At 40.6% G+C, this 23,420-nt stretch overlaps 5 protein-coding genes across 6 annotated transcripts; 2 read left to right on the top strand and 3 right to left on the bottom strand.

Moving 5' to 3' along the window:
* Positions 104–3,366, top strand: LOC18789788 (pentatricopeptide repeat-containing protein At1g20230). The gene is made up of 3 exons (XM_007227141.2): positions 104–2,621; positions 2,706–2,870; positions 2,969–3,366. Exon 1 carries the CDS (start codon positions 235–237, stop codon positions 2,503–2,505), a length of 2,271 nt encoding a protein of 756 aa, XP_007227203.2. The 5' UTR covers positions 104–234; the 3' UTR covers positions 2,506–2,621; positions 2,706–2,870; positions 2,969–3,366.
* Positions 3,484–6,483, bottom strand: LOC18788373 (probable prolyl 4-hydroxylase 3). The gene is made up of 7 exons (XM_007223284.2): positions 6,124–6,483; positions 5,929–6,013; positions 5,461–5,558; positions 5,258–5,355; positions 4,357–4,486; positions 4,066–4,253; positions 3,484–3,853 (listed from the first exon to the last, which is right to left on the bottom strand). Exons 1-7 carry the CDS (start codon positions 6,348–6,350, stop codon positions 3,780–3,782), a joined length of 900 nt encoding a protein of 299 aa, XP_007223346.2. The 5' UTR covers positions 6,351–6,483; the 3' UTR covers positions 3,484–3,779.
* Positions 15,981–16,725, bottom strand: LOC109948129. Its single transcript, XM_020560069.1, has one exon. It carries the CDS (start codon positions 16,626–16,628, stop codon positions 16,167–16,169), a length of 462 nt encoding a protein of 153 aa, XP_020415658.1. The 5' UTR covers positions 16,629–16,725; the 3' UTR covers positions 15,981–16,166.
* LOC18790951 (pentatricopeptide repeat-containing protein At1g20300, mitochondrial) lies at positions 18,879–20,808 on the top strand. Its single transcript, XM_020555327.1, has one exon. It carries the CDS (start codon positions 18,965–18,967, stop codon positions 20,591–20,593), a length of 1,629 nt encoding a protein of 542 aa, XP_020410916.1. The 5' UTR covers positions 18,879–18,964; the 3' UTR covers positions 20,594–20,808.
* On the bottom strand, positions 20,893–22,210 carry LOC18792699. 2 transcript variants are annotated; one of them, XM_007224480.2, is made up of 3 exons: positions 22,097–22,210; positions 21,594–21,714; positions 20,893–21,190 (listed from the first exon to the last, which is right to left on the bottom strand). In XM_007224480.2, exons 2-3 carry the CDS (start codon positions 21,697–21,699, stop codon positions 21,045–21,047), a joined length of 252 nt encoding a protein of 83 aa, XP_007224542.1. In that variant the 5' UTR covers positions 21,700–21,714; positions 22,097–22,210; the 3' UTR covers positions 20,893–21,044. The 2 variants fall into 2 exon arrangements, with proteins under 2 accessions (XP_007224542.1, XP_020410917.1); XM_020555328.1 differs by having other exon boundaries at positions 20,902–21,190; positions 21,594–21,719; positions 22,097–22,207.

Below are 23,420 nucleotides of genomic sequence, written 5' to 3'. Positions count from 1 at the left end.
AATAAATTAATAACAATAACAATATATCCAATTTCAGATTAATATATTGCCTTGCAAGAAACTATTTTCATTGAATTTGTACATCTAACTATTTTCATTTGCTCTCTAATGAGACTCAAAAGTAAAAATTTAAGATACAAATCCAAAACGACATGTCGCTAGGTAACGAGTAATATGGTTCGACGAAGCCTCCGTTGTTAGACACTTTTGGAGGGAAGTCGCTGCAGAGAAACCATGACAAGGCAACCTCTGAATCTGTTGGACCATTTGCATCAAACTATCCTCCAATTTCTAAATCCCTTCACAGCTTCTTTATCACAGGCGCGTCAAGCGCATGCCCAGATACTCAAGACTGGCCTCTCCAGTGATACCAATCTCACCACCAAGCTCCTCTCTCTCTACGCCAACAATCTCTGTTTTGACGACGCAAACTTCGTTCTCGATTCGATTTCAGAGCCCAACTTGTTCTCCTACTCTACCCTCATTCACGCTTTTGCAAAGCTCAACCAGTTTGGCCATGCACTCGGTCTGTTTTCTCAAATGCTATCTCGAGGTCTCGTGCCGGATAGTTTTCTCTTCCCTAGTGTCGTCAAAGCCTGCGCTGGACTTCCGGCTTCGAAAGCCGGGAAACAGGTTCATGCCATCGCGTCTGTATCTGGGCTTGCTTCGGATTCGTTTGTGCAGTCCTCTTTGGTACACATGTATATTAAATGTGACCAAATAAGAGATGCCCGCAAGCTTTTTGATAGAGTGCCTCAACGGGATGTGATTATTTGCAGTGCTTTGATTTCTGGCTACTCTCGCCGTGGATGCGTAGACGAGGCAATGCAACTCTTATCTGAGATGAGGGGTATGTGTTTGGAACCCAATGTAGTCTTGTGGAATGGGATGATTGCGGGTTTTAATCAGAGTAAGTTATATGCCGATACAGTTGCTGTGTTACAGAAGATGCATTCAGAAGGTTTTCAACCTGATGGGTCTAGTATTTCTAGTGCTCTTCCTGCTGTAGGACACTTGGAGGATTTGGGCATGGGGATTCAGATTCATGGCTATGTGGTCAAGCAGGGACTTGGGTCGGACAAGTGTGTCGTCAGTGCACTTATTGATATGTATGGAAAGTGTGCCTGCTCATTTGAGACGTCACAAGTTTTTCATGAAATGGATCAAATGGATGTTGGTGCTTGCAATGCTCTAGTTACGGGGCTTTCCCGAAATGGTCTTGTTGACAATGCACTGAAGGTATTCAGGCAATTTAAGGACCAAGGGATGGAACTGAATATTGTGTCTTGGACATCCATAATTGCTAGTTGTTCCCAAAATGGGAAGGATATGGAGGCTTTGGAGCTTTTTAGAGAGATGCAGGTTGAGGGTGTGGAGCCAAACTCTGTGACCATCCCTTGCTTGCTTCCAGCTTGTGGCAATATTGCAGCCTTGATGCATGGGAAGGCGGCCCACTGTTTTTCCCTCAGGAGGGGGATCTCTAATGATGTGTATGTGGGTAGTTCATTGATTGATATGTACGCAAAATGCGGAAAAATCCGTTTGTCTCGGCTTTGTTTTGATGAAATGCCCACCAGAAATTTGGTTTGCTGGAATGCTGTTATGGGCGGATATGCAATGCATGGAAAGGCTAATGAAACTATGGAGGTGTTCCGTTTGATGCAGAGGAGTGGTCAGAAGCCTGATTTTATCAGTTTTACCTGTGTATTGTCTGCGTGCAGCCAGAAAGGTTTAACAGACGAAGGATGGTATTATTTTAATAGCATGTCAAAGGAACATGGTCTAGAAGCTAGAGTGGAGCATTATGCTTGTATGGTGACACTTCTTAGTCGTTCTGGAAAACTTGAAGAGGCTTATTCCATGATCAAGCAAATGCCATTTGAACCAGATGCTTGTGTTTGGGGAGCTTTACTGAGTTCTTGTAGAGTTCATAGTAATGTGACTCTAGGCAAGTACGTCGCAAAGAAGCTATTCAATTTGGAACCAAAAAATCCTGGGAACTACATTCTTCTGTCAAATATTTATGCTTCCAAGGGCATGTGGAGTGAAGTAGATAAAGTGAGGGATAAAATGAAGAGTCTTGGTTTGAGGAAGAACCCTGGGTGCAGTTGGATTGAAGTCAAGAATAAAGTGCACATGCTTCTTGCAGGAGACAAAGCGCATCCTCAAATGAACCAAATTATTGAGAAGTTGAATAAATTGAGCTCGGAGATGAAGAAATTAGGATACTTCCCCAATACCCACTTTGTATTGCAAGATGTGGAGGAACAGGACAAGGAGCAGATTTTGTGTGGACACAGTGAAAAGTTGGCTGTGGTGTTAGGGCTTCTGAACTCTCCTCCAGGGTCTTCCCTTAGGGTAATTAAGAACCTCAGGATCTGTGGTGATTGCCATGCTGTTATAAAATTCATCTCCAGCTTTGAAGGAAGAGAGATTTCAGTCAGAGACACTAATCTCTTTCATCATTTTAAAGATGGAGTTTGTTCTTGTGAGGATTATTGGTGAATTATCAGCATGGCTGACTGGGGGCTTACTCTTCGAAAGAGTGAAGTTTATGCTTCAAGCCATTAAGTATAGAGCACATTGCTGAGACAAAGTATGCAATCACAGTGAACCTTAAGGTGAGGAACTAAACTTAGCTTACATACTTCTATTATGGTTCTTCACAATGTTGTAACGCAATGCGTACTGGTTTCCGTCTGTAGGTTTTGCTCCCTTTTTCTCTTGCCGTGCTAAAAGAAACCAAGCTTATCACTAATTTTGGCCTCAAAATATAAGGATGAAAGGGGTGGAAAATCCTCCTCTCTTGCACATTGTGGAACTAGGACAGCATACAAGAATAGGAAGTTATGGATGAGTCTCATTTTGAGGTACCTCATGTAGCTTCGTTTGTCTGATTGAGTTCATGGTAAATGTGAATGATATTGCACCTTGACTTACATAAATGTGTTTTTTTTCCCTTGTGCAGCCTTATTTTCAAGAATGATTGCATCTCTTGGACAATTTGGCATAAAAAAGAGGCAGTGTGATAACATTAACAGTTACAGTAATGTGAGGCAACAACTTAGGGCGGGCGTAAGATTGTCGCATGATGTCGAAAAGGTATTCTGCTGTCTTCTTGTTGGATGGGCTGGGCTTGTTCCAAAGGTTGATAGTCCTCATCTCACATGTCGATAAATTGCGCACAACCCTACTCGCAATTCTTTAATCAACAAGATAACAATCTAAAGAGTTGTGTTTAGTTACTGAATAAAATGTGGAAATTGATTCCATTTGTTGGTTGAAAATTGAAATGCGGGTATTGGGGAAGTATCGTAATTTAATGGTAGATAGACGTAATGAAAAATGGATAATTGCACAGTTAAAGCCCGGAATCCGTTTAAACTAGGATTTCAATAGAAACTCGGATATTAAAATGAATAATAAATAATCCCTCATACCAGCCTGTAGTACGGGAAAGAATTTAAAAACTGAGCACGAGAAAAATAATGAGAACATTGTAAAGGTTCAAAAAAATTTGTGACTATATCTTTCCGCCCAATAAAAAATCGTTATTTGGGCAACTTTCTGTGTTCTCTCAAAGGTATAAAATCCTATCAATGATATCAGTTGCGGAAGGACATCCCCTAAACGGAGTGCTGGTTAGACCCGCAAATCAAGAGAATGCGGGGTTAGACCATTCTAACTGTAGTGCGTCTGGCTGCATTTCATTTGTCAGTGAAAGGGAAACCGCCTGCATCTACACAACTCTCTCCTCATATCCTGCCAAATATAATGCCTTAGACTTTGTACTCTTCAATATGCATCCACTTTGTAGATGACCACTTGTTGCCCCTTATCACAGGGCATCCACCTACAACAAACCATAACATGAATCAAAATCACGTACATCATACGCTGAAATTGAATGACCAAAAACAGAGAGTTAACATTGCAACAAAGGCCAGGCCACATCATATTCGTCTTAAATGCATGCAAACTTTGCTACTTAAAGAGTTGACACTGCAAAACCAATGCTCAACGACAATAGATTTTCGCCAATGGAGAATGTTTAAAATGGCTAACCGTGCAAACTTGACGGGTCTAGACTAGCATCAGGCCTCATGCTCCAGAAAAGTAATGCATCACCCATTTTAGGTTTCACCGAAAGTCCCTGTTTACCACATTCAGATAATTCCTTCCACCATCGCACAGAATTGAAACTCCCCTTTGCAGCAGGAAACACTGTCTCACCACCTTCTTCAACATCTGACCTGAATCAATGGCATAAGAAATGATAGAGGGAAAGAGAACACTGAGAAAACCAGTTACTGTAGTAAATATATTGAACATATCGGAAGGGAGAAACCGTCTTACAGATACATCAGAAGAGTGGCAATCCGTTGGCCCCCATTCTTGGTGTTGAACTCATCAAGGAAGTAATCAAAATGTGCATCATATTTCTGCCCAACTTCATAGTGGAGAATCTGAAGTCCTTCTCCATGCTCTGAAAATTGTATGTCGGATAAAAAATCAGCAGATCACGCCTCACACTGAGATATAACAGACAAATGGATATACACACAACTAGGAGAAAAGGAAAGAGTTCATGCAATCACATAGGCAGAAAAAAGAACAAAAGAATTACTGCATATCTGAATATGTATTTCAGAATTGTTGAACAATCTTATTATATTTGTAAGACTCCATCACAGTCATGCATTTTGAATTTTTATTAAAAGACAGAGTCAGGGCTAAGGTTTGGTTGGGTTGAGTAGCATTGCAACCACCCAGGCCTAAAAGAAGCTCGACAAAGCTTTTGTGGTTCATTTTAATTAAACAAAACACAGGATCAGTATAGAATCTATAGATCTATGATAGAACCCCCTACAATAAGTGAATATGAGACCTCCAATACTAAAAAAGATAGTGGAGTTGTATAGAATTATGATTCCCAAGTGACATTTAAGCTTAATATTCATCTCGACACATATTTATAAAGCACTGTGGATGATACTACTAATGATCTAATCCAAAACTCTTTTATCTAGCTTGGCTCACAGACATGTGAAATGCCTCTCATAACCATCAGCTACATCATAGACGCCACCTGTGTGAATTCTTTTTCCTCTTTTCTGTGATAAGAAAGGCATTTGATTCAAAAGAGAGGTGCCACAATACAAGGCACCGTCCAAATAATCATATTTGAGAAAAAGGAAAATCTGGACTGGAAGAAACACAATGTTCTAGTTATCTATCTACTCTAGGAGTCACATACCTACAGGAATGAAAGTGAAGTCTGCTATTCTCTTCTCAATATCGCTAACTATTTTATCACGTCCCCTCTTCAGAAACATTCCAGAGCTTGTGCGCACCCTGCATGCAGAGAAGGATTTCTAGGGTATGGAAAGAAATTTCTAGGGTATCATAGACTACATTAATATTTGTAGGGATGAGATCAAATGCATAGAAACCCTTTACCTACTATCTTTGCTCTTCCCAGTCTTGCTATCGACAACAGTTGACTTTACCATATCAGGTTTAGCAAGATTTATTAAGTAGTCACATTCTTCCTTGGACTGTTACACATAAGACATCGGGAAGAATTAACATTCTCGGACAATAACCAAACAATTTATTCAACACTCATATGGATGAATTAACCACAGGTTCCCTCCTCCATTCAAAAGAAGGAAAAAAAATGAAAAAACGAATCACATTTATACACGCAACGCAGAGGCGTAGACCTCTCTCAATATCAGTGATGATGCATTACACCTCATCTTCATTGCTAAAATCGAATGACCAATGCCATTCATGCTCACCATGAACAGAAACACCAGCGATGGCAAATAAATTAAATAAATAAAGGCCCAGCCATAGCCTAATTCGCATAGAGCGGATAAAATAATAAAAAGAAAAAGACAAAACTAAAATGAGGAAACTAACCAAGAAATTGTGATATATGAAAGCTCTCGGCTCCCAAGAAATCACTTCTGTCCACTGATCTTCTCTCTCCCCGAATCCATCGGTTCTGAGAAATATAATTAAATTTTTTTTAATTACAAAAAAAAAAAAAAAAAAACTGAAATTCCAAGCAGATCAAATTCATCGCGACCGGAGACTTATGAGCGAAACGAGTACCTCTCAACGGTGCTGCGCCTAAAGGAACTGAGATCGTTAGGTGAAGATTCGTCGGTGATAACCGGAAGGGAAACGATTCCAAAAGCCAGAAGCATCAGCAGCACCACTATTAGCATGAATAGCATCGACAAGACGAGCGTGAACGTCGACCATTTTTTGCTCTGCAACCGACCATACCTACCCTTCGCCATTGTTGAATGAGCTCGAAACCCAACCGTAATTCTCATGCAACAACGAGCAACGAGTATTTAATTTATAATTTCTTGATGGCTCTCTGAGAAACAGAGCTTTCAGAATCTCACAGGGGAAGATGGGTGTCAAGAGAGCGTTGAAGTCACTTTTGAAACGTGCGCGTTATTTATAGGTTCCAGAATTTTCTATTGATAGACTATTTGACGAAATTATCCTTGTCCTAATTCGGAATGACGAGAAATTTTTTCTTTCGGCGACGCAATTTATGGGTATGATAGTAATCTCATAGGTCGTGGTTTTATTTTCCAGCTTTAGGAGTGTTGTTGTGGGCTGCACACTGGTTATGACTCTCAGCAAAATCCTAGAGTTTTCAAGTCGTCTTTGTTGTAAGTTGTAGCCACTCTCAGCTATTGTTCAAGTCATTAATCTCTCTCCTCTTCTTTCTTTCTAGATTTCTAGTCACAATTCTATCTAAACCTAAAAATTTACTGAAATTGAAATTTGGGTCAAACATGTTTGTTTTAATGTGAAATGGGCCCTGACAAACAATTCACCACAGCCTTGCAAGTTGTAAGAGCAACTCCACACATTTGTCCTTAAAGCAAGTCCAGTAGTGCTGTTGGACTCGGGCTGGGGGGGGTTTGGGCGAAAAAATGAAGTCCAGCTGCCAAGACTCAGCCTGGGCGAGCTTGGGGGCCACCAAAACGAGCAGGCCCGAAGGCGATTTCGGCCTGAGCTCGGGCCCGAGGGCGCGGACAAAATTGCTGACGCAATGCACGCGCCAACGTTAAAAAAAAATTCAAATCACCGCTACAATGGCCGCCAACGACTACTTGACCCGTGGCAGCCTCTGGTCGCTCCGATTGAAATTTTTTCTTCAATCCAACGGCAGCCAATTTTTCTGCAATAAAAAATTGAAAAAAAATTGAATTTTTTTTTTAAAAAGACACAAAAATTACAGAATTTTTTGTGTATAAATACCAACCAATACTCTTCACTTTTAACACCAAATCCTCATATATTTTCTTCTCCTTCTACTATTGTTCACTTTCTCCTCAAAATTTATTCACTTTCTATTCAATATTTTTTCACTTTGAAGTTGTAATTTTTTTCTAGCATATTATGGGTTCTTCTAATGAAAATGGAGGGGCATGGAGCATGATGGAAGATGTTAGCTTGTGTGAGGCTTGGGTCCAAGTTAGTCATTGTCCCGTAACGGGCAATGAGATTAAATTTTCTCATATGTGAAAAAAAATTCATCAAGCATTTTGTGAAAGGGCAATTGGTTCTACACGTACAGAAATGACATTATCTAGTAGGTGGAAAGTTCTTAATAAAGAGTTAGGGAAATGGAGAAATGCCTTAGCAAAAGCGATTGACAACCATCGAAGCGGAGAAAATCTTAGCAGTGAAGTAAATTATTTGTCATTTTTCTTCTATTAATTTCTATGTCATATTAATTTTTATTTAAATGTTTCTTGCAATTTATATATTTTGTTAATATATCTCTAGTTTTTTTTAATACATGTTGCATTTTTTTTTATTTCTTTAATTTCCATTATTTTTTTTTACATGTTGCATTGCCAATATTTTAAAAATTCTCTTGCATTTCCATTTCATTTTTTTAATAGATTATACAAGCACAAATGTGGTTTGGTGCTACTGGCCAAGGGAAAAAAAGTTTCAACCATACCCATTGTTGGGAGGTGGTGAAGACTTGTAAGAGATTCCAAATTATTCCAACCGGTTCGACGGTAGTCTTGAACGAGACTCCACTTCATGAGACGCGGGCATCGGATTCACCTATGGATTCCCCGATGAATCTAGACTCACCCATTGAAAATGAGCCAAGGCCTATTGGGAGGAAGGCGGCGAAGGCGAAGAGAGGGAGTAATTCTAGCAAGAATGCATCTCAATTTTTGGAGGAACTTTCAAAGCACCAAGCCATGAGAATTGAAATGGACTTGAAACAACAAGAGCACGATATGGCTATTCAAGTAGAATATGCAAAAGAAAGGGAGTATGTACGCAAAGAAAGGGAGCATGTACGCGAACAAAACATTGAAAAAAAAGATCGGGAAACCATGGCCATGGATACAAGCCATATGTCCCCTGAAACAAAACAATTTTGGAAGCTAGAACGAAGGGATATTATGAGACGAATACTTTTTCGTGACGATGGACCTAGCAACACGGATTGGTTAAATGATGAAAACCATTAAAATAGTTTGTTTGCCTTTCATGTCTTAGTTTACTTGCCTTTGATTTCATTGTATTTTTTGTTTTCTTTAATTCATGTACTTTTGATTTCATTGTATTTGTTGTTTTGTTTAATTCATGTACCTTTCATTTCATTGTATTTTTTGTTTTGTTTAATTCATGTACCTTTCATTTCATTGTATTTTTTGTTTTGTTTAATTCATGTATTTTATTTTATTATTAGTTGTATTGCTTTTCCTTTTAGTCAATAAAGAAAATATTCAACAAAAATCCTTTTTATTCAAAACATTCCATACATAAAAAACAAACCACAACCAAAGCATAAAAAATAAACAACCCACAACCAAAGCATAAAACATAAACATAATAAAATAAAAACAACATACAACAAAAAATAAACAACATACAACATAAACATAATAAAATAAAAATAACTTCTTCACTTCACTTTATTCACCTTCATTTCCTTCATTGCCTTTCACCGCCCATAAATGCTCCATCAAGTCAACTTGACGGTGTTCATGAATATACGACGATTGCATCTCCGTGTAGCGATCAATCATACGGGGCATGAAACTACCGTCTCTAACCAACGTTTCATGCTGCACTGCTTCTCCATTTGGCCCCACTGGTTTTTCATAAATTCGTGTTAGGACCGTGTCCATGGGATTTGGTTCATACACGTCATCAGCATCGTAATCATATTCATCTTCCACAATCATGTTATGGAGGATGATACAAGTCATCATTATACTCCTAAGCACCTCCTCGTCAAATAGACGTGCCGCGCCCCTGATAATAGCCCACCGAGCTTGAAGGATACCAAAGCACCTCTCAACATCTTTTCTGTACCCCTCTTGATAGCGAGCAAAAAAATTTTCCTTATGGGATCGGGGATGTGGAATTGTTTTCACAAATGTTGTCCACCTCGGGTACATGCCATCAGTTAGATAATACCCCGTCTGGTAGATGGTATTGTTAATTTCATATGTGATATTTGGGGCTTCACCTCTCAAAACATCATTGAACACCGGGGATTGACCTAGGACATTCAAATCGTTTTGAGATCCGGTAACTCCGAAGAAGGCTTGCCAAACCCATGTATCAAAACCAGCAACTGCTTCCAGGATGATACTTTTCTGCCCTTTTCTATTTCCGTAGTCCCATAGCCAAGCAGTTGGACAATTTTTCCACTGCCAGTGCATGCAGTCAATGCTACCAATCATGCCAGGGAATCCTCGAGACTCAGCTTTTTGGAGAAGCCTTTGCAGGTCCCTGGGCGTAGGTCTTCGGAGGTAGTCTCTGGTGTACAGAGTTTCCACTGCATCACAAAATCGCACCAAGCTCTCCAAAACAGTGGACTTCCCCATCCGAGCAATCTCATCCACCTAATCAGCAGATGACCCATACGCCAACATTCGTATCACAGTTGTGAACTTCTGCTGTGGAAGAAGTCCCAAATTTCCAGCACAATTTCTCTTTTGAACAAAATATTCGTCATAATTGCAAATATCATGCATGATTTTATTGAACAAATGGGGTTGCATTCTATATCTCCCTCGAAAATGAACATCAGAGTACAGAGATTGTGGGATAAAATAATCTTCCATAAGATTATTACCCCGGGAATGTCTATGTCTGTCCACATTTAAGCGACGGCCTTCTCGTGAACCACGGCGAGCCTGCTTTTCTTCCTCCAGCAAAGCAACTGCTATGCCAAGTTGCTCATCTAATTCTCTCTGCGCCCTTTTGCTTGCAGCTCGTCTACGCATTCTTTCTCTAGTTTCTCGCTCTTGCCTCTCCAAAACCTCTTCCATGTCTGCCATTGAGAATGGAGAATGAAATCTAAAATTTGAGAAATGGAAGTGTAGAGAAGAACTGGTGTGAGAGGTATGAGCTGAACCTCTGGTTTTATAGAAAAATGTACTCAGCTCATACCTCTCACACCACATCTTTCTATATTTTCATTTCTCAGAGTTTAGATTTCATACTTCATTCATTCTCAATGGAAGAATTTAGGAGATGCTTGGAGAGGCAAGAGCGAGAAACAAATGAGAGAAACCGTAAAGCAGATGAAATCAATGAGGTGCAGAGACAAGTCGATGAGCAAGTTCTGCAATAACCCAAAACAAAAATTCTTATTTAATTAGTAATTTATTTGGAGAAAAGACAATTTTGCCCTCGGAATATTTTATTGGGAAAAGGTTGACTTTTTGACCAAAAAGGAATTTTACAATTCCACTTACACCGTTGCGTAGAGCACGACGAAACGAGTTCGTGGACATGGAGTGGACTCGAATTGGAGTTGTAACGAAGAAATTACAGTCAAAATATCGTGAAGGGCAAAATGGTAATTTAGACAAAAAGTCAGATTTTTATCTCTTCTCTCTCTCTTCCCCATCAGTTTCTCCCTCCTCTCTCTCTCTCTCTCTCGCGCGACGTCCGTCGCCCCCTCCCCTTCCGATCAGCCAAGCCACCTAGGGGTGGGCACTCAAACCGGCGAACCGAAAATCCAAACCAAACCACACCGAACCAAACCGGAAAAAAACCGAGTTGACCAAAAAGTCAAAAACCGAACCGGACCGGTTTGGACCGGTTCCGGATCCGGTTCCATGTCTTCAAAAATCGAACCGGGCCGAACCGAACCGGTGAAACTAAAAAAATATATAATTTCAACATATATATTTATATTTAATGCTATATTTTTAATTTCACTAAAAAAACATAATATTTATCCAAGTTCAATGTCAAAATATCTCTATTTTCTCACTTTAATATTTATTTTTTATATGAAATTGAATAATTTGTTAATTTTCAAGTAAAAAAATAATATTTCAGTTGAGAATTGTATTAAAAAGTAATTTAAAAAAATAATTTTTATAATCCGGTTCAAAACCGAACCGGAACCGGAACCGGAACCGGACCAAAACCGGTTCAAACCGAACCGGACAGTTTTTGAAATTTTTTTTATTAAAACCGAACCAAACCAAACCAGATGAATAGTATTGGATCGGTTCTAATTTGAGGCAAAAACCGGTCCAAACCGAACCGTGCCCACCCCTAAAGCCACCACCACAGGCCGGCTCGATCTCCGGCGTGGGTACCAACGAAACCACCTCAGCCCCGCCGTCCTTTCCCGACCCGTCGCCGCCCTTGGGCCGCCCAGAACTGGCCGGAAAATCGTGATTTCCAACCGGTTTTCACCCGAACTTCTCTCCTTTCGTTCTCCTTCGTTTCTCAACCAAATCGTTCGAGTAAGGCACCCGGGACCAGGCAGGCCTGCAGAAGAGACCTTTAGGAGGTCTAGCTGGCTCGGACCAGGAGTGAGTGGACTTTCTTTCATAAATGATTTTATATAAATGAGTTTATATAATGAGTTTTATTATTTGATCTTGAACAAGTTTTATTAATTGTGATTTTTCCTAGTATGCTTTGTGAAGTTACATATCTTATTTATATGCTGCTTAGTCGATATGTTAAAGAGTTACAAAAAGCAGAGTTTGAGATTTACATCAAATAAAATAGCAGCATAGTTTTCGATTTAACAAAAGTTAGCTATTTATCAGATTTTTCAGGAGCTTTCTATGTTCTTATGATAGCAGAGTTCTTGACTTAATAAAAATTCAGTTCTTCAGCAGATTTTCCAGAAATGTTATATATTTTAAACCACCGTGAGTACCCATCTATGGTTATTACCCTCAGTTTTGTCAGTGCACTTGACATTTGCCTCACGAGTTTCGGGGACGCCGGGACCGTGGGTGCCAGGATTTGCGGCTCGGATTGACTTGGTGTCCCGAGACCTGCCAGGATTTGCGGCTCGGATTGACTTGGTGTCACCGAGACCTGCCAGGATTTACGGCTCGGATTGACTTGGTGTCCCGAGACCTGCCAGGATTTGCGGCTCGGATTGACTTGTGTCCCGAGACCTGCCAGGATTTGCCGCTCGAGTTGACTTTGTATCACCGAGACCTGCCAGGATTGCGGAATCGGCTGACTACGGTCCCCTGAATCCTGCCAGTTGCGGCTCGAGTTGACTTTGTGTCACCGAGACCTGCCAGCGGATTAGGCTGACTATAGTCCCCTGAATCCTGCCAGTTTGCGGCTCGGATAGACTTTGTGTCGCCGAGACCTGCCAGGGGAATTGACGGAATTACAGGGGTACATCCGAGTGGTAGTTTTATATAATTGCATTGCCTTTATGCAAGGTTTGAGTACACTGCTTTTATGCAAGTTTGATTTCGGTGTTTTTATGCAAGCTCTGATTTCAGTGCTTTTATGCGAATGTTTGATTCCAGTGATTTTATGCGAGTTTTCTTGTTATTGAGCATGTTTTACATCTGCGTATATACATATATATATATTTATGTGAATACTTTGTATTTGAATATAGTCGAACATTCAGATTTTTATATCTATTTTTCTATAGTGGGGGTTATTATGTTCACATATTGTTTTATGGAACTCTATTTTTGTCCACTCACATTTTCAAATGTTTTGTGCCCCCCAGGATGTAGCGTGCATAGGAAATCCACCACCGGGCCATCTTGCCTTCCACACCTTCTTGTTACAAAGTGTGGGTTTGTAAAAAGATTCATTTCTCTGTAAACTATTAGAATTGCTCTGATATATTGCCCTAGATTGAGATTGGAACTATTGGCATGTATATTGAAGTACTGGCAGTTGGTTGTGGATATTTTTGCTCGTTTTGACAGGTGTAAGTTTTGGGATTGAGCAAATTACAGGGGAGACTCTGCAGAATTTTCGGCAGGAGTCAAGGTTAGAATTTCAATTAGAAGGACAAATAGGTCAATTGTGCCCGACATTCTCCAAGTGTCGGACACGCACAGGGTTCGACTCGAATTCCAAAGTGGAATTTAGTTCGGGTCCTGTCAAGTTCTCATAGCAGTGGCTTTGCAAGATGAAGAGAACCAAGGGCGCCGCCGTGGTTCACAAGTCGGCCGCCGCCGGAATGTGGAAAGACATAGGCATTCTCGGGGTAAGAATCTTTTGGAATATTATTTTATCCCAACTTCTTTGTACTCTGATGTTGATTTTCGAAGGCGATTTAGAATGCAACCTCATTTGTTCAATAAAGTCATGCATGATATTTGCAATTATGATGCATACTTTGTTCAAAAGTGTGATGCTACTGGGGTTTTGGGGCTTCTTCCGGAGCAAAAGCTTACAGCTGTTATACGAATGTTGGCGTATGGAACATCTGCTGATCAGGTGGATGAGATTGCCCGGATGGGGAAGTCCACTACGTTGGAGGCTTTGGTAAGATTTTGTCAAGCAGTTGAAACTCTGTATACTAGGGACTACCTGCGTAGACCTACTCCCAGGGACCTCCAACGGCTTCTACAAAAAGCCGAAGCTCAAGGATTTCCACGAATGATTGGTAGCATCGACTGCATGCACTGGCAATGGAAGAATTGCCCAACTGCCTGGCAAGATGATTACGGAAATAGAAAAGGCCAAAAAAGTATCATCCTTGAAGCCGTTGCTGGCTTCGACACATGGGTTTGGCATGCCTTCTTTGGAGTTGCAGGATCCCAAAATGATCTCAACGTGCTAGGTCAATCCCCGGTCTTCAACGATGTATTGAGAGGCCAGGGCCCCAATATCACTTATCAAGTCAATAATACAGTGTACCAGACGGGGTATTATCTAACTGACGGCATCTACCCGAGGTGGACCACTTTTGTCAAATCTATTCCGAATCCCCGATCCCAGAAGCAAAAATTATTTGCTACCTATCAAGAGGGATACAGGAAAGATGTCGAAAAGTGTTTTGGTATCCTTCAAACTCGGTGGTTGATTATTCGAGGTGCGGCCCGTATGTTTGATGAGGAAATCCTCATAAGCATTATGATGACTTGCATCATCCTCCATAATATGATTGTGGAGGATGAGTATGATTATGATGCTTTAGAGGTGTACGAACCGGATCCAATGAACATGGCCTTGACACGGATTTATGAAAGGCCCATGGGGCCAAGTGGAGAACCATTTGAGCCGGAACCGTTGGTGAGGGATGGTCATTTGATGACCCGAATGATAGATCGATATACAGAAATGCAATCTTCGTATATTCATGAAAAGCGTCAAGTTCACTTGATGGAGCATCTATGGGCGGTGAAAGGCAATGAAGAAGAATGATGAAACATAGATGCTTTGGTTATGTTTTATTTAGTTATGGTTTGGTTGTGTTGTATTTTTATTTATTATGCTTTGGTTTATGGTTTGGCTGTGTTGTATTTTTATTTATTATGCTTTGGTTGTGGTTTGTTATTATTATTGTGCCTTGTTTGTAGGTTTTTTTTTATTTTTATTTTGTTTTGTTTGAAGTATGGAATATCAGAATTTTTTAGAATGTTTTAAAAAAATTTACGATTTTTTTTCATATTTTTATTGCCCAGAAAAGCCTCAGCCGTCGGATCGTTAAAAAGATGCTGATCGGAAGGCTGGGGAGGCGACACGTGGCTTATTCCCGTTGGAGCTGGCGTCGCGCTGACGTCAGCGCGCACTGGTTCAAATTTTTTTACCGTTGGCGCGTGCATTTCACGCGCCAACGGTAAAAAAATTTGAAACGCGCTAGCTGACGTCAACGTGACGCGAGGGCTGACATCAGCGACCACGGGCTGGAGCTCGGGCTCGTCTCGCCTTCGGGCTGGCCCGAGTTGGTGGGTCCCACACCTCCCTCGGGCCTGGGTTGCACCGTGAAACGCCAATTTTTTTTTTTTTTCCCCTAGCCTCGGGCTGGGCTCTGCCGTTGGACTTGCTCTAACACCCATGAGAAAACAGTGGTAACTTTAATCCAAAGCTAGCCAAGTCATTGACAGCAAAGTTCCCTTCCCTATAAACAAGTTTGATCACCACCGCAGCACTAACACCACCCTAAGAAAGGGGGTGGCAAGGGCAATCTTCCACCTTCTGCCTCCATAAGGAAAACACCATTTTGAAATCCTTTCTTCCTGGTCATAGATTTCGTATTCGGGAATAGGGGTTCATGCTGACACAAAAGAAAACCAGAATCTAAGAAATCCATGACTTCAGCAACCACACCCACCTGAGGACTGAAGTGCCCTCAAGTCTCTTACAATCTTTCATGCCTCATTTCTGACCTTCCAATTTCCAAATCCAAATGGATCTCAGCAGCCCTGAGCAATAATCACTAGTATGAGTATCACCTATGTTGTTCATAACAACAGCCTCTTGTGTTGACTGTATAATTACTTCAACCAACAAGATTTGTTCTATTTGTGTCTTTCATTGCATATGGTTGGTTGGACATCTAATTCCCTCTTCAAGGCAACCTTGAGCACTAGTGATTGGTTATTCGCGCCCTCATACAAGAAAGCTAAATATAATTTGTCAATGAATATTGCAGCTATGATATGGTACATCAGCAAAATGGAATTATGGAATACCAAACACGAAGCAAATACCAAACCAAATCTGAGCATTGTAGCTATTTGAAAGAAAACAAAATTTGAGCATCTCATAACAAATTTTTGTGAATTCGTTATTTAAGGATTGGAAAAATATCACACAAGATGGCATTACATACCCAAACACATCTTTACAAGTTACAACAACAACAAAGGAAAAATAAATCAAACCGTTTACGCTTAATCTCCACCGCCTCGCTCCTTCTGAATCTGCTGCCTCTGCTTCTCGGCGAGCTTATCTATAGCCGACTGCACAGCATCATGCCCACCGATGAGCAATCGGGTAATAATTTGCGGATCCGTCTCGAACCGGGCCTCCTCGAACTCCTTCCTCGCGTTCTCTCTCAGGACATCTCTCCAAAGCACGCCCCGAGAGTCCGGCCACATGAAGAACCGAGTCGCCCTGATAATGTCACGATACAGGCCCAGTGCCTCCCGCCGAGTGCTGGTGAGTCGCCGCCGGTTCAGCAACTCCTCCTCCTCATCGTCGAGGTGTTTCTCTTTCTTCACTATGTGCCTGTCTAGAAGCTCCTCGATGGTGTCCGGGCCTTCGTGCAATAGGCGCCGGCGACAACTAAAAACGATGTCGTAGCGCTTGATGAGCCTTAGAGGGATTCGCCATTTCTGTAGACTCGTCGTCATCGCATCTCTCTCGGCGGTTTGGTCGCACAGAGATGCCAAACATGAGACAGAATAGAATAAAGAATGAAAATGTAAGGTGGGCCTAAGGGCCTGGTAAATCAGATGGGCTTATAATAAACTTTGGAAATTGGGGACGCTTGAGCCCAAATTGTGTGGTTTGTCCAATACACACAAGAACGACCTTATGAGTACAGTCGTTTTCAATTTGTTAACCGGATTGTACCAAGATGTTACCAAGCTGGATTTCAGCGAAAAATGAGTGGACCGATTACGTTAATTTGATATGAGATTGTATTTTCCTTGAAGGACGCCCCGGTACAAGGAAAATTACAAAGAGGCTTTTATTTCCGAGTAATGCTGTATTTATTAAATTTTTATCCCATATTTTTAGACCACATAATGTGAAATGTCCATATCATATGCCACATCAATTAAATACATTTTAATAAAGAGAAAAAAAAGGTATTAATCACATTAATTAGCTGATGTGGTATATACAAATCAACTACAACATCATGTAGTATAAAATTATGGTATGGATTAGTATTATTCTTTATTCCAAGCCCTTGATTGGAGTTTTTTAAGTTTTTTTTTTTTTATCAAGTAATTAGGGACGTTGTAGAATTACATACTGATCCAAAACAATGTAATTCATAATCTATGACTGCCTTCCAATCTCACACTTCTAGTTAAAATGCTACTCTTTTTTTCTTTTTCTTTTTTGTTCTGGCTTCCTTGTCAAATTGTTCTTCTTCTAATTCTTAACAGTCTCTAGGTATTTTACATTCCTTGCCAAAAACCAATTAGGAAAACCAACTGTAGTACAACCCGTGTAATAAATTTGTGTTAAAATTGAATTTGAAATTGTATTGATAGTTCCTTCCTAATAAGATTTGGTTACCAGTGTACCATACTAGTTAGTATTCATGTATGCCTAAACTGGCGCACAAATATCAGATGAGAGGTATATTTATTGCGCTCTATAAAATGCAGAGCCATTCTATTACTGTCTACTTGGCTGCACTAGAAAGTTTTCAGAGTGTTGTAGATGGATGCTGCTGCTGATCATCGGTCTCCAAGCTTCATGACATTGAAGGAATTGGTTCCGTTGCAGCCATGGAAGACACCACCCCCTCCATTTTCTCAAAGTCGATGTGGGAAGTACACCAAGGTGAAGGATCCAATACCCAAAGATGGGGCAAGAGTTGTATTTTGGGCACCAAAAACTCGGCAGAGGGAAGCTGACGACTATGATATAGATGTTGAAATTCCGTACCAAGGCTTATTTGAGTTCATTGACAAGTTTGTTATCCGCAAAGTTAGGCTGTGGATTGACCGGCTACTTGGGGAGATATTGTGCTTACCAAAGTATGATGCATACCATTACCATAGTAGATAGATTTAGAAGACAACCTTTTATTATGAATCTGGTTTTGTTTTATTAGGTTTGTGACTACTTGTTCCTTTAGATAGATGTAAATTGTGTCTTGCTAATTGTCTGACTTTAGGATTTCCATTTTATATGGTCCTTTGCTGATACAAGATGATGGAAAAACAAGACATGTTCATCGGCCATTTTTCAATGTTTCTTGTCCTTTTATTTTTATTTTTTACCGTGACACTTATTCGTTTGTTTGTTATTTGATGGCAACGCAACAGCATCAACACCTATAGATATGCAACCTAATAACTTTAGAATTTCATTAGTAAACTGAATTGGAATTTCGTGAGTGAATGAAACTTGAATTTCACGTAAAGAGACTTGAAATTTCATTTATAAAGAAGAGAGAACTGAAATTTCATGATACATCAACCCGTCAAAATAAAAATCTACCTTTCTTACGAAATTTATATTCTAGCTTGTACATGAAAAAAAAAATCAATCACAAGTCAAAACCAGCATATAGAGTGTTTAGGTCTTGCCATTAAACAAGCCTTAAACCTTTTCCTATACTACAAATTCTAGTTGGTTTCTGTGAATTAGTTCATATACTTCTCCAAATTCAGCTATGCCCTAGGTTTCCTACTCGTTTATGAATCTGATTATTGGACTTGAATAGCACAGTCTCCAATTCCAGCCGGTAGTTTTAACAGACATTAAATTGTTCTTCGTGATTTTGCATTGGGCCACAAATTCAAAAGTCTATAAGCCCACTTATACCCTAACCTCAGGCCCATTATATTTTGTAAGTGGGCCTCGTGTTCCATTACGACCTAACGGTGTCGTTTCAAGCAAATATTCGCGCTTCATCATTCCATTCCACTCTTCCTTCCCAACTCTCTTCGCCGTCTCTCTTTTCTCGTCTTTCAAGTGTTAAGAAGGCTGAAACTCAGCTATGGCCTTAACCAAATCAAAGCTGCATTTCCAGCACCTTCTCTCTCCTATCTCTCCACATATTCTCAAACCGTACTCTTTCTCTTCAGCTTCAGAACTACATCTCCAAGAGGACGACACCCCAGATGATAATTCCCAAACTGCCCCTATCCCCAAGTTATCTGCCGAAGAAACCCTAATCGCCGACAAATTCCACGCCCTAATTAAAGACCACCACCGCAATAACCCTAATCCAAATCCTAACCCCACTCCCCCGAACCCTAGCTTCACAATCCCAGCTCTCTCGCACGACTTCTCTCAAATCTCCGCTGCCCATTCCATATCTCCGTCTATCGTCCGCCGCGTGATTGATAAGTGCAGCTCTGTCCGCTATGGCATCCCCCTGGTCCAAGCCGTTGCTTTCTTTAACTGGGCCACGGCCCGCGACGGGTTTGATCACAAGTCGGAGCCCTACAACGAAATGGTCGACCTCGCTGGTAAGGTCAGGCAGTTCGATTTGGCTTGGCACGTGATCGACTTGATGAAAGCTCGGAATGTGGAAATTACGGTGGAGACTTTCTCGAATCTTGTTAGGCGCTACGTGAGGGCCGGATTGGCTGCGGAGGCGGTGCTCGCCTTTAATCGTATGGAAGAGTATGGATGTAAGCCTGATAAGATTGCTTTCTCAGTTGTGATTGGTATTCTTTGTAAGAAGAGGAGGGCCAGTGAAGCGCAGTCGTTTTTTGATAGTTTGAAGCATAAGTATGAGCCTGATGTTATTTTGTACACTAGCTTGGTTAATGGTTGGTGTCGAGCTGGTAATATAGCGGAGGCGGAGAGGATATTTCGGGACATGAGGACGGCGGGGATCAACCCCAATGTGTATACTTATAGCATTGTGATTGATGCCTTGTGTAGGTGCGGCCAAATTACGCGTGCGCATGATGTTTTTGCGGAGATGATCGATGACGGATGCCAACCGAATTCGGTTACTTTCAATAATCTAATGCGGGTTCATGCTAAGGCTGGCCGGACCGAAAAGGTGCTCCAAGTTTACAATCAGATGCAGAGGCTGGGGTGCAATGCGGACGTCATTACTTATAATTTTCTCATTGAGTGTCATTGCAAGGATGATAATCTTGCGGATGCACATAAGGTGTTTGATTCGATGGTTAAGAAAGGCTTCAGCCCAAATGCATCGACTTTCAATCCCATATTTCGATGCACTGCAAAATTGAAGGATGTGAATGGCGCTCACAGACTGTATGCTAGGGTGAAGGAGTTGAAATGCGAATTGAACACGGTGACCTACAATATATTGATGCAGATGTTTGTGGTGTCGAAATCGACTCATATGGTACTCAAGATGAAGATGGAAATGGAGGAGAATGAAGTTGAGCCGAATGTGAACACGTACAATATTTTGATCTCCATGTATTGTGCAATGGGGCACTGGAACAAGGCCTACTCGTTTTTCAGGGAGATGATTGAGGAGAAATGCTTAAAACCAAGTCTGCAGGTTTATGAGACAGTCCTCAAGCAGTTGAGGGAGGCGGGGCAGTTGAAGAAGCATGAGGAATTGGTGGAAAAGATGGTTGATAGGGGCTTCGTTACTCGACCATTGGCATTGCAGTCTGTACAAGTAGCTTAGCAGCTTCTTTGCTTTCATTAGATCAGTTGATGGATTAGGTGATCATGCAATGCAGTCTTCCTGTTTTTTTAACTTTATGGTGTAGAGTTTGGTGCTATGCTAGTGCTTGGGAGTCGGGATGACAATTTTGACGTTTTCTTACAGAAAATTGTAACATATCTGAGCTTCCTGTAATCTTTTTGTTTATTGTATAATATTGTCAAAATTTTCCATGAGTTCGTTCAATGTATTCATAGACTTATGAACTTTTTCCCGCATTGTTCGACGCTGATTATGACAACCACAATGATCATGAGAAATATTCACGGTTAATCAATTTCAAAAATTCACTGGCCCATGCTTAGTTTTTTGACAAAGTCAAGTGAGGGTGTGCAAACACAAAATGTGCAATGTAGTAACATTCAGAAACTCAACAAATTAAGAAATACAATGCAGAGTTTTTCATTTTCCCCTATTCAGGATGACCTTGCATGTCAAGCATCTCGTCTAGACGTTTTAATCTCTCCAATCCTTCACTAAGAAAAAAACGAATCCTTTGCCTGTCATTGCAGTGCCGGTTATTCTCCAGTTCTTGTCTAATCGTGGATCTTAGTTCACCTGTAAACATTCCGTCAGAATCACAAAAGAGCACACAGAACCTGCCTGAGAACTATCAACAAAAGAATAAATGATGTTGTAAGAAGCACATCATAGGTGTATATTGGTATCTCTGTGTGTGAGTGATTATAAGTTTCAGAGGAAGGATAGCGTGAATTCATGTGCAAGTGTATGTAAAAAGGGCAATATAGACGAAGGATGCATTGTGCAAATGCATAATACTACTACTTCCGAAAGATGCATTGCAGACACACAGAGGTTACTGGAAAGTCATTTGTTAACTGTTTGTTACTGTGGGAAGTGATAAGCATCGGTTGGTTTCTAAGGTGGTGGTGATGATGGGCAATTTGAAGTTGTATCTGTTGGTTGAATAACAGGTTGTTTGAAGCAAGTTAAAAATGACCTCTAGCATCAACAGGGGATCTTCGTGTAATCCTCAGTGCTTGTCTATACAGCTTCAACACTCGAGCACGGAGAAGGAAGTCCTGCAAATCAAGGGCAAGAGCCATGATACTACCAGACTCCTTCCCTCAAAAACCACATTACAATGTCATTGGCAGACAATAAACCCAAATTCCATATAAAACATTTCCTCATCTCCAAATTGTAAGACCTAAACCTAACCTAACAGAGCTGTAAATGAAAACTATAATTCCTACATGAAAGAAGTGAACTAACAAAACCACCAACTGTTGTTGAGCTATTATCATCTTTATTTTATCTTTAATTACATTTTTTGGAAATGAAATTTAGATCAGACATCGGAGCCTCGTTTTTGGAATTTCCAACTAATCGTAGAACTCGATTTGACCCAATTACAGCTACACCTAGGATTTCATAAATGGATAAAAAGGAACATAAATTACTTGAATTTAAATGAAACATAAAAGGGCAATATCTGCATACCTTGACCTTGAGGCAAAGAAAATGAAGGGGCTTGAAACTTGAAGCAGTCGCGGGAGCTGGATGGTCAGAGGAGTTCACCTTTACAGACAGTTGGGTGCTGTGCTACTAACGACGCCGTCCGATATGGGCTTATATTATATGAAATGAAACCTCCGTAAAAGGTTAATGGGCTTTCTTGGGCCTACTGTAGCCCTAAAAGGTTGGGCTGTGCAACGTAGCTCCTCCTTATCCAACTTCATTTATATACAAAGCTTGTTATTTATGCATGTGCTCTCATTCGCATTGGCTTCGCATTGCATCATTGCATGTCGATGTCTTAGTCTTAGCTACTACAATTATTAGAGATGTTGATGCTTAAGCGTTACCTAATGGTGGGCATCTGGGTTGGGTTGGGTTGGGTTGGGTTGTTCATGACATCAATGAACCTGGCCCACAACACATGGAAATAATAATGCTTGTTTGTCCTAAATCCTACCACAATTACAGCTTGGCTCTTTTGCTGGCCGTGCCCAATTCCCATCCATTCTAAACTCTATAATCCCACCTATTTAACTCTAATAAGTTAAACTTTTACTTACTGTTAGACTAGAAGGTGGATACCCTCAAATGAAAACCTTCTCTCAACCTTTCTTGGGAAACCCTAGCCTCTTTTCTCCCAAAAAACACTCTTAAAGTCTTTTCCATTTTAAGAGGGTAGGAAGTCATTGTTCTTCCCCCCTCTCCCATCTCCCCTCTTCTCTTCCTCTCTTCCTCCTTTCACCTCGTCCCCCATTTTCAGAGATAAAGGGTTTTCCCTATTTGTCTTAGTTTTGTTATGATTTTCATCCAACCATTATAGGCTGCTGCGGCTCAGCGTCAGATCTTCACCTGCATTTCGACGATCTCCACCATCATATTTTTTGCAATTTCTTTATGTTTGGAATAAGTTGCAGAGACTCTTTAGGTTTTCTGTGTAGTTTTCACCTCTACTTTTGTGAGAGTTTTTCACCTCTCATTTTGTGAGAGTTTTTCACCTCTCCTTTTGTGAGAGTTTTTCATCTCTCATTTTGTGAGAGTTTTTCATCTCTCATTTTGTGAAAGTTTTTCATCTCTCCTTTGTGAGAGCTTTTCATCTCTCTTTGATGAGAGTTTTATTTGTATTGTTATGGCTTGGTTTTTTCAAACTTTATCTCTTTTTTATTATTCTAAGTTTGCAATCTTAGTTGGGATGCCTATGCCAGAGTTTCTTCGTTCTTACTTGATCGTTAGTGGAGACATACCTAATTTTCTTAATTTTGATATTAGACCACTCCGTTATTGTAATGACTCTTTTGTGGCTAGTTTG

Source organism: Prunus persica, chromosome G1 (genome assembly GCF_000346465.2).
Source record: "Prunus persica cultivar Lovell chromosome G1, Prunus_persica_NCBIv2, whole genome shotgun sequence".
Taxonomy (NCBI): Eukaryota; Viridiplantae; Streptophyta; class Magnoliopsida; order Rosales; family Rosaceae; genus Prunus; species Prunus persica.
This window is presented reverse-complemented; position numbering and strand designations above follow the sequence as displayed.

Coding starts and splice junctions, on each gene's coding strand:
- LOC18789788 (XM_007227141.2), top strand. CDS start 235: ATGACAAGGCAACCTCTGAATCTGTTGGACCATTTGCATCAAACTATC.
- LOC18788373 (XM_007223284.2), bottom strand. CDS start 6,350: ATGAGAATTACGGTTGGGTTTCGAGCTCATTCAACAATGGCGAAGGGT. Junction 6,014..6,123: donor AGGCGCAGCACCGTTGAGAG/GTACTCGTTTCG, acceptor TATATTTCTCAG/AACCGATGGATTCGGGGAGA. Junction 5,356..5,460: donor GGGAAGAGCAAAGATAGTAG/GTAAAGGGTTTC, acceptor CTCTGCATGCAG/GGTGCGCACAAGCTCTGGAA.
- LOC109948129 (XM_020560069.1), bottom strand. CDS start 16,628: ATGACGACGAGTCTACAGAAATGGCGAATCCCTCTAAGGCTCATCAAG.
- LOC18790951 (XM_020555327.1), top strand. CDS start 18,965: ATGGCCTTAACCAAATCAAAGCTGCATTTCCAGCACCTTCTCTCTCCT.
- LOC18792699 (XM_007224480.2), bottom strand. CDS start 21,699: ATGGCTCTTGCCCTTGATTTGCAGGACTTCCTTCTCCGTGCTCGAGTG. Junction 21,191..21,593: donor ATCCCCTGTTGATGCTAGAG/GTCATTTTTAAC, acceptor GAATGTTTACAG/GTGAACTAAGATCCACGATT.